Source organism: Epinephelus lanceolatus, chromosome 7 (assembly GCF_041903045.1).
Source record: "Epinephelus lanceolatus isolate andai-2023 chromosome 7, ASM4190304v1, whole genome shotgun sequence".
Classification (NCBI taxonomy): Eukaryota; Metazoa; Chordata; class Actinopteri; order Perciformes; family Serranidae; genus Epinephelus; species Epinephelus lanceolatus.
Genome location: NC_135740.1, coordinates 40,418,061 through 40,428,200, shown reverse-complemented (window position 1 = coordinate 40,428,200; position 10,140 = coordinate 40,418,061). Strand labels below are relative to the sequence as shown.

Sequence of the window (10,140 nt, the reverse complement as noted above, 5' to 3'; positions counted from 1 at the left end):
GTCCCTGCAGGCCCTTTATGGCTCCTGAGGAGGAAAGAGGCCGCTAAATGACTGCGTGTCCACTGACACACTTTCTCGTCTGACAAACAGAAAGCAGCCCACAGCAGCTAAGTGTAGTTTTCTGCGGCACACATTCATCCAATGTACAAAGAAATTGTCTTTCTGAGCTGATGTGATTTGTTTTTGAGGTGTTGATCACCAAAATTTCTGACGTCACATAGATACAAGAAGTTTTATTTTAAGCCCTGTTTCCACCGAACCCTTTCAGTATGGTACCTCTGGAACCAAAAGTAACCCTTCAGACATGGTACCTAGACCCTCGGTCTGTTTAGCATGTCCACCGCAAACAGAACCCTTAAATGTGGGCGGAGTTGTTGTCACTCAGTGCTCCGTCCAGCATCCACTGTGTTTCGTCATCACCGGTGACACAGAAGAAAGTCTGCTCCTCGTCAATCCTCCACAGAATGAGGGTGCACGCCGACATTTTCAGAACTAAATAACTCTGGAGAAAGATATTTCAGTGTTGATTCCCAGGTCGTCAGACACTTTGGGTGGGTGATTCAGTCCGATTACCAACCCAAAGAGTCGGTATTTGACGACGTGGTAATGAGGCTCAACAATCAAATATCTTTCTCCAGAGTTCCATAGAGCACCAGAGAGAGAGGAATGTCCTCAGAAACAGAAAGTTAATCTGTATTTGTAGGGAATGATCTAATCTTTCAGGACATCCCTTCATGAGATTTTCTAGATCTCCTTAAACCAGTCCTGCACCGCTGTAGAAGTCAAGCAGAGGAGCTGTAGTTACAATCATGTGTGCGTCCTTCGATTGATGGCTACTTGGAACTCTGAGAGCCGCAAAATCTGTTGGCCTTTTCCGCTGTCGAGCCAGAAGCAGTCTTTATAATATCATCTCTGTTGGGTGAAAATATCACATCTCCGAGTTCACGTTTTAAGTTAAATTGAAGGATTACATGTTCCTCTGTGGGTTGAGAAAATCCTCCAAACCAAACCCTTTCAAAACCTGTTATATAAACTCTGAAGCGCACGGTGGTCGAGGCAAACACAAGGCGGCTTTTCTTATTTACGCAGATGTTTACACTTTGGATACACAAGGTTTTTAGTATTCTGTATTTTTCAAGTATTTTGGACATTATAGCCGTGACTTTATCAGGACCTGTGCTCAGATGTTTTATGGCTATCTATTTTTTTTTTCCAATGTCATTTTAATCCTGCCGAGGCCGAGTGTGTATGTTGGAGCAGTTTCTAAACACATCCACTCTCACATGTCGCTCCAGCGCACCGAGATCATCCATAAACTGAATATCTGAGGAGATAACTTCCATAAACTTTGGTCATCACGCTGAAGTCCAAAAAAGCTGCCTTCCTCTCCAAAATCCACCACCCCCACGTTTCCCCTGATTGCTAATTTCTATTTATATGCCATGAGGGGAAATAATGAAAACCAGATGAGGAGGCGGAGGAAAGCTGAGGCAGGCCTTTTGGTGATGAATGCTGTGGAGGAGGATGACTGTTTATAGAGTATCCTGCTCCATCGCGGCCGTGCCGGCAGCGGTGCCCTGGCTAAGAAAAGGACTGCCCCGGTAGGATGTGTGGGTTGGAGGTTCCACCATGACTCACTTGGTAGTCATGCGTGTTTGCACTTGTATGGCCCCAAAAAACCCAAAGCTGCAGCGAGGGACCCGCCAAGCCTGACAACTCTAAATAGCATTACGTGGGTGTGTGGAGCAGCTAAATTTACTCTGAAACAAGTGCAAAGAGAAGAAGGAGTAGGAGGAGGAGGAGGAGGGTTATGACCATTTATACCATTTAATTACTTAATACTGACTCAGATTTCACTGAGTAGTCCCATGATGAGTAACATGTGACGCAGTTACAGTGCAGTTCACGTGGCAGGGTGACCGAAAAGTTACTACACACAAGTTACTACACTTAAGATGTTATTTTAGACACTTTCGCCGATTAGATCAGAGATTTAGGAGACATGTTAAGGACTTAGCAGAGCCAAGTTCTGGAAATGGTGGGAGTAGGATCTGTTTCCTTATTTGGCTTAGGCTGGAGTAAACACTGTCTTCCTGTTCACCACCTCCTAAATACAGTTTAGATCTCTTCCTCCCCCCTCCTCATCCGTACAGGGGAACTATAGTGAAACCTGAAAAAAGGCCTCCTATTGTTTGCTATCATCCAGGAGCCAGGAGCAAATGGGGCTCGGATTGCAGCTCTGAAAGGTAACAGGAAATTGACAAATCGCTAATCCACTCTTAACTATTCAGGGCAACAAAAGGTACATTCCACCAAAAAGGGAAAGAAAAGCACATTAAGTACAGAAGGCCCATTTGGAGGAACGCTTCATTTAATGCAAGCTGCTGACAAACTGGAATAAGGCTGCGTGCTAGTCGGTCTCAGTGAAAGCCTGCTCAGCTAAATGACAAAGGCAACAAGATACTTCCTTTGTGCTATTGTTTACAGTTCGCTTCTCATCTGTGAAGTGTTTAAAGGTCCCATATTGTTTAAAGTTTTTTTTTTTTTAATATAAAAATACTGTGAAAGGCTGAAAATGTTCATCCCACAGAGAAATGCACACAGTCATGTTCACAAACTGTGCCTTTCAGTGAGCTGTCAGGATGCCCTTGAAGTTGTGATGTCACAATTTTACTGCCTCTACGGTGCCGTTACAGTCACTCCCCAGCTGCAATGATGGTGCAAAGACGCCATGGGTGCAGATGTGAAAGACCCGGAAACGCTGACCAACAGAGCAGACTGTGCTTTTTTAGGAAGGGGGCTTAAAGAGACAGACAGGGTTAGGATATATTCAGGCAGCAGTATGAGAAAAATTACGTGTTTTTTGACTAGTAAAACATGTAAACAAGTTCTAGTAGAAACCTTAAATACAAGTATGAACCTGGAAATGAGCATAATGTGGGACCTTTGAAGTTTTGATATAAAAAGTCACTGCTGCTGCAAAGATGCCATGAGTGCAGATGTGAAAGACCAGGAAATGCTGATCAATCAGAGCAGACTGTGCTTTTACAGGAAGGGAACTTAAAGAGACAGGCGCTAAAACGGAGCGTTTCAGACAGAGTATAGAGACAGCAGTATATTCAGACAGTCAGTATAAGAAAAATGATGTGTTTTTTGAGCACTGAAGCACTAGTATGAACCTGACAATGAGCATAATATGGGACCTTTAAAGCTTCAATAATATAAAAAGTCAGATTTCTGTCTTTTTAAATTGTAAAACAGATGTAGTTGCTATGGAAATATGGTGAAAGTGTCAGAACACTCAATACTCTGTATAGAGAGACTGTGCCTTTAAGTGAGCAGTCACGACTTCTGTGAAGTTGTGATGTCACATTTTTACTATATAACAGTAGAAACTGCTGCTATAGTGCTGTTACATTAATTTCCCAGACGTAATGACGGTGCAAAGGTGCCACAAGTGCAGATGTGAAAGACCCGGAAAAGCTGACAAATCAGAGCAGATTGGGCTTTTTGGGAGGGGGGGTTAAAGAGACAGGCGCTAAAACAGAGCGTTTCAGACAGAGGATGAGTACAGGGATGTTCGGGCAGGTGGAGTGAGAAAAATTAAGTGTTTTTTGACCATTAAAGCATGTAAACATGTTCTAGTAGAAACCCAAAGTACAACTGTGAACCTGAAAATGAGAATAATACGGGACCTTTAAACCGAACCTTCTACTCCTCAGAGCTGCTGCAGCTTTTTTCTGTGGAGTTCTTATATTAAATCAAGAGGTTCATATTCCCGTTCAGCACAACTCTGAATCCAAAGATCCCAGGCCTGTTGCACACAGCACCTGAGGGCACCAGCGTCACATGTAGCTGATTATAGACACGGTTGTGTTGTTTTCTTGCCAACGCTGCAGTTTTCCAAACCTAAGCCACAGTATATTTTTTTCCTTTGTCCCAGAGAAATTCCTGGTCACAGTTTGTGTTTCCCCAACTGTTGGCATTTCTGGCTCACCAACCAACTTTCAAAGTGATGATCTCATCCCCTGGGGGCCCGGAGGTGGAAGGGGGGAGTGGGTGTCAGTGGGGTTGGGGGTAGGAGGGGAGGGAGGGGGTGGGGGTGGGGGGGGGGGGGGGGGGTGGGGGGGCGGGGTCAGCGGACTTCCCAAGTGATAAATTCACTGACAAAAAGAGGCGGCCAAATGGGGGAGTGTGGGTCGGGGTGGGGGCTGGATTTGCCCCTGTCGTTGCCTTTAGTGCAGGAACCACGCCATAAAAGCCCAGCATTGATAGCCCCGGTTTATTATCTTTGAACAGGTGGCCCGGCTACTCGTAATGGTCGCTCTCATTTCTCAAGGCTCACACTGTTGGGCTCCACAATATGGAGACCATTTGGGAGTTTGGGAACATCCCGATCTAGCCGCATTAAAGCCCAGGGAGTAAACTACAGTGCATAGTTTTGTGGTGACTTGTTGGCTGGTGAGTGGAGTGGGGGGGTTTAGAAGGAGAGTTACTTCCTGCGAGCATAACTCATGGAAACGTGGAGGCTCTGTTGATGCTAGCAGCTTCGGGGCTAATCGTGTCAATGACCTGTATTGTTTAGCTTTCAAGGTTACCAAGGAGAATCGCAGCAAAGAAGCCCTCCAAGAATGTAAACAGTCACATTTCGAGCTACAAGCTGTTTCTACTCACTGCTGATTTTTTTTTTTTTCACCAGGAATTCCACACCCAGCGTGAACACACATGCACACACACAGAAAACAGTGATTTGCTGTTCGCCAATCAGCTCAAACTCCAACTTAAAATCAGCCACCAGTCAGGCCGCTTACTGTTTCTCAATCAAGACACCAGACAGCGCTGTTTTTCATTAATTAATATATTTTCTGCATTAAAGTTAACATAGTTTTCTTTTGTGCCACCCTTTAATTTTTCAGTAAGTATTTGATATTTTGTTATATTCAGACATGAGTAAATTTAAGACTGTCTCTTGCAATAAATATCATAAAATAATAGAGCTTCACATAATAAATATTTTTTACAACAAAAAAAATGTTTTAACAGACATTTTTTCTTTTTAAAAAATAGCCAGAATTCCTCTTATGGATTTTGAGCATACAATTTACACAAAAATAAAGAAAAAAATAAAACAATGGGAGAATGCCACAGAATGTGTATGAAGAGTTCAGATGGGTGGAAGGAGAGAAACATATCCAAGTGGAGGAAAAAAAAATACTATGAGATGGATGTGCTTTTGTTAATGCAACATGAGCATAGGAACCACGGTTTTAGTGTGGCAGCAACCAATAAATTCAAACATACCTGCTTGCTATGAATACCAGGTAACAGCTACATAATTGCCCTATAGTAGATCGTCCTTCACAGATTTGGTGAGAGGCAGTTCCCGCCGGGCGCACAGACCCAGAGGAAACTGCCTACCTAAAACGGAAGAAAAACTTTTTTCATATGTATAAAAAAATAGTGTTAATGAGGAGCTGAGGATAGACATAGAAACAGTTAAGGCAAACACTGGTCTGTAAAAACATGGTCCTGATCCAGAGAAAATAAAAATAATTGAGTGGTTTTCGTTACTCCTTTGCTTAGCTCCTTAGGTTTCCGCAGCGAGGAGGGGGAGGCTGGTGGGAGGTGCTTAGAATGTTTGATAAACATTAATTTGTGACTATCATCATCATTATCATTGTCATCATAAGATCCACATCAAGAGTCTCCCGCGCACACGCAATCACAAACACACACAGGGGCGATCAGGAAGGTTTCTCCTGGCTCTGTGGGGCCCAGCTCTCCAGTTTGCAATAGACAGTGTTGGAGTTCTTGCAGCGACAGCCGGGCCTGTTAACCCGGTCGTAGCAGCCCTGGCACGCCTTCAGACACCCCTTGACAGGTGGGTAGCATAGCAGACAGGGGAAGAGTACCGACATTAATCCCATGCACAGGAAACGAGAGCAGCAGTGGGAGCGTGACAGCGAGCAGGGGTGGTCAGCACAAGAGTCCCCCTCATCGTCATTGGAGCAGTGGTAGAAGATGCCCTTAACCAGGCACATGCACGTGCCGTGCTCCAGCGCGCTCTCAGCAGAGCAGAGGCACTGGCCATTGCACGCCAGACATGAAGGCAGGCTCCTGGGAGCCGTACAGTCACTGCACTTGCACTTCCCACAGCGCTCACAGATGAACTGGTGCCCAGCAGCAGCCACCACCCCGTTGCCAGAGCTAGAAAAGTCTGATTTCCCTTTGCCCTGGGGCTTGAGTGGAGCCTCTAGTGGAGGCTGGTGGAAGTGAGGTCCCTGCTGGGGCTGTAAAAGGGCCTTGGGCTTGGGCTGAGTCCGAACAGGCCGCTCCGCTCTGTGGTGGTGCTGTAAGCTCATGCCGGGCCTGGTGGGGGGCGAGCGTGCCAAGAGTCCCTGTTCAGAGGAGGCGCTGCTGTTGCTCCCTGAACTGGCGGCACTTCCTGTGCTAGTGGAGCGGCTGAGCCCCGGCGCCCGGGACCCACCATACTGCTGTCCCCCTGCCACAACCACCACGCTGCCCCCGACGTGATGGTGGTGACCTGATGGCCGGTGCTCATAATTGTTGTTCACATTGACGAGGATGACCTCGTGAGTCCTCTCCTGCTTGTCCTGGGGCCTGGGGGCCATGCGAGGCGCAGGGGGCCTCCGTACCACCGAGGGCCCCTCGGTGTACTCGTTGTTGGAGCGGATGGCCTTGATTTGGTCCAGGGAGAGAATGGCGGCATGCTGGAGCTCCCGCTCGTAATCCGACCTCTGCCGGCTCTCTAGGGAAGGCTGCTGGATCACCACTAATGAACCGCCGGGGCCATGTTGACTTTGGAGCTCCATCTGGGGGGATCACCACTTCCGACATTCACCGTGGACTTGGCATGCATCGGAAAACCTGCCAGAGGGGGGAAGAGAGGCCGGGGAGAGACAAAGGAGAAGCAGGGAGGGAGGGGACATCATCAGACAGAGCCAAAACATGGCATAACAGGCAAACACACTGTCCTGATGGAAGAGGGGTGGACATGGACACTTCAGACTCAAAGCCAAGTGGAGCCCAGTCAGCACCGTCACAACATCATATCTACACTGCAGCAGCACAACATCTACAACATTGACTGTTATTTAAAGAGAAGAAGCAAAGTATGAGTATTTAAAGGTGAATTATAAGTGAAGCCAGACTGAGTGTTTTCCTCCTGTCAACATGACAATATGTCACTTTTGATCCCGCTAAGTGAGCCAACCCGGGGGTAAAAAAAAAAAAGAAAAAAAAGTTGACTATTAACAAGACTTTTTGTACCTTCCTCCCCAACGCGCACACATCTAAACTTCAGCAGGCCCTACAAATACTTCCCCTCCTCATTTACATTTGTATGACTAGTTAACATTTAAATGCACCGCGGCGACGAAATGAGGACGCGATCCAAGGGAACTAAATGAGCTGCCTCACTTAGTATTCTATTACTACACCAAAAAGGATTTCAGGGAAATGGGGACAAAAGTAGAGCTAAAAAAAAGGAAAAAAAAAAGGTCAGACCAAGTTCCGACAAAATACAGACCTGAAGTTGGATTAAAACTTCACCTCGCGCTGCAGCGAGACGCGATTTTTTTGCGTTTATTTGACGCAGATAATTTGTCTAATGCGCTTGTTTGTGCCATAAACACCATCAGGAATTTGGTTATGAAGCAACGCCGACCTGCACGAGGCCCCGTGAAACACACATTAAACCTCACAGGACGAAACGCTGCAGCCAAACTGATTGATTTTTATCTTTTGCGCTGCGCAAACAAACAAACTTATTTTTTTTTAATAATCTGTGCGTCAAAGCGCGCACTGTAAACAGGATTATCCGCACTGAGCGCGTTCAAAGCAGGAGACGTCGTGCGCAGTAATAAAGGCAGGATCCTATAAAACACACAGAGCCGCAGATCAAGAGACATTAAGAGGACGCATCCAAATAGACGGGGAAAAACTTATGAATGAAAACAACCGCCGTGGGGGGAAGGGTGTTTGTTACAGCACAGCCACGGAAGGACGCAGGGCATGGAGATCCATCAACTTCATCAGCTAATCGCGTTTAATTTAACCCACAGCGGGTGTTTTTATCTGTGCCAAATTATATAGAAAGCACACGGAGAGAGTTTGGATGTGTGCACCAGTGTTGCAAAACATTAAATCGCTCCGGCGGCGCAGATTGAGTCGCTCCGTGCGCTACTATCGCGGAATAAATGCCGTAAATAAAACATAATAAGCGCAAAACAAGCGTAAAATAGTGCTGGAGATACGTACCTATATGCAACCATCCATAACGTCGAATCCATCAATCGTGTAGCCTACCAAAACTCCATCCAAAAAGGAAGGGGCAATGTCCAAACGTAGACTAGGAGGTCTGATGCATAACATTCACAGCCTGTTAATCCAAGTGCGAGTGTATCCCTTTGCGTTATTCCCTTTTTCTCGGTGGGTTCAGCAGAGGAGTCCACAGCGCGGGTTACGCATGCATTCGTCCCCGGGTAACACAAAGTAAATCCACGGTGGAGCTCTGATGGAGGAGGGAAGGAAGGCAACCCGGAGAACTGCTGCGCACTTGGGAGGCCGATCTTTAGGGCAACCTAGATACAGAAGAAGTCCCGCAGGAGTTGGTGTGAAAATAAAATAAAAAAACAGCGTAAAGAAAAAAAAGGAGAGGTGTCGCAGGGATGAGATCAAGCAGCTTATATCCAAGACTGTGTCCTCTTCGGGGACGCACGGAGAGTTCGGCTGGCACTTACTGTTGCGGGGAGTCTGCGCTCGCTGAAAAAGCGTCGTCGGGCTCGCAGACAGCGGCGGTGCGCTCTCTCCAGCTCTGCGGGCCTGTTCAGCACTGAATGAATGGGAACGCAGGGCTCAATGTTTGCTCGACAAGCCAACTCCCATTGGCCATTCACTCCACTGAAAAAGGATACATCGCATCCGCTCCTGATTCATTGGGCAGATGTGGAAGGCCGGGCGATAGAGATGTGTGCACTAGTTAAGGTGGACCGGGGTTTTTATTTTGCCTTGGCTCAGTGACGGGGCTCAGGGAAGAAAAAACACTACTAGTTTCCGTTCTTGTGGGTTATGAATAATGATGTGAATAAGGTTAATGTGACTAATAGTGATGTAATAAACGAGCCGGTTATTTATATTCTTGCTGATTTGTCATTTTTGGGACTCAGGCTTCTGACACGAAGAAGAAAAAGACACTTTTGTACTTGTACATTTTGTTGAAGCACTTTTGTCTTTGCTTCTCAGTGTTGGTCCCCATTTAAAGCACATTACTACCACTGTTACACTGATAACATAAAGGCAGTTTGATGGTTTTTGGTGGTCACAGGGGCTCTCATATGTTTAAGATATAGCAAAAAGTAACTGATAAACTAAAAAAATGATTCGAAGTGAAGCACTGGGGCGAGAAAAGGGGTGAATATGTTTAAATCAGGGTTCACAGACCTTTTTTTAAACATGCAGTTACCAGAAATGACCAGTGTTTGACAAATGCTTGTATTATATGTAATATAACTAAACATTTATCATATATACAGTGGCAGATCTCACTATAAGAGACATAGGCACCAAAACAGACCCCAAAAATGTGGTATGTATTTATTCATAATATGTTTGATATTTAGAAAAAGGGAAATGGAGGAGTGGAGTGTATATGGAGAGCATTAGAGTAAGAAAAAGCCGTCCAGAGCGCAGTGCAAAAACAAGAAAATGACAAATTTGCACACACAGTATTTCCATATTTTGCTATTGTTTGTTGTTTATTAAGATAAGATAATCCCTTTTTTGTTCCACAGCGGGAAGCTATTATTTTTTATTTTTATTTATATTTAGCTCATTTTCATCTGTAGTCCCTTACAGCAGCAGTGGGTCAGTACAAAGCAATATATATACATATAAATGTACGTAAAATAAGAAAACTGTACGAAAGCAAAGAGCAATATAATAATTTATACACTGTACGGTGACCTTGGGTGTTTTGAAAGGCGTCTTTTCAATAAAATGTATTATTGTATTATTTATTAACAAGGAAGCATCAGAAAGAAGCAGAATATAATAAAGAGATGGACTGAATAGCTGATTTTTTTTTTATTATTGACTGATGGAAGTATAGATATCGCACAG

At 45.2% G+C, this 10,140-nt stretch overlaps 1 protein-coding gene across 1 annotated transcript; it reads right to left on the bottom strand.

Annotated features, from left to right (window-relative positions):
* Nucleotides 1-4,840: 4,840 nt before the first annotated feature.
* Nucleotides 4,841-8,812, bottom strand: spry1 (sprouty homolog 1, antagonist of FGF signaling (Drosophila)). The gene is made up of 2 exons (XM_033633899.2): nucleotides 8,281-8,812; nucleotides 4,841-6,888 (listed from the first exon to the last, which is right to left on the bottom strand). Exon 2 carries the CDS (start codon nucleotides 6,831-6,833, stop codon nucleotides 5,745-5,747), a length of 1,089 nt encoding a protein of 362 aa, XP_033489790.1. The 5' UTR covers nucleotides 6,834-6,888; nucleotides 8,281-8,812; the 3' UTR covers nucleotides 4,841-5,744.
* Between the last annotated feature and the right edge of the window lie 1,328 nt (nucleotides 8,813-10,140).

Bases quoted from the DNA above. Each gene is read 5' to 3' on its own strand.
- spry1 (XM_033633899.2), bottom strand. From the start codon at position 6,833: ATGGAGCTCCAAAGTCAACATGGCCCCGGCGGTTCATTAGTGGTGATC.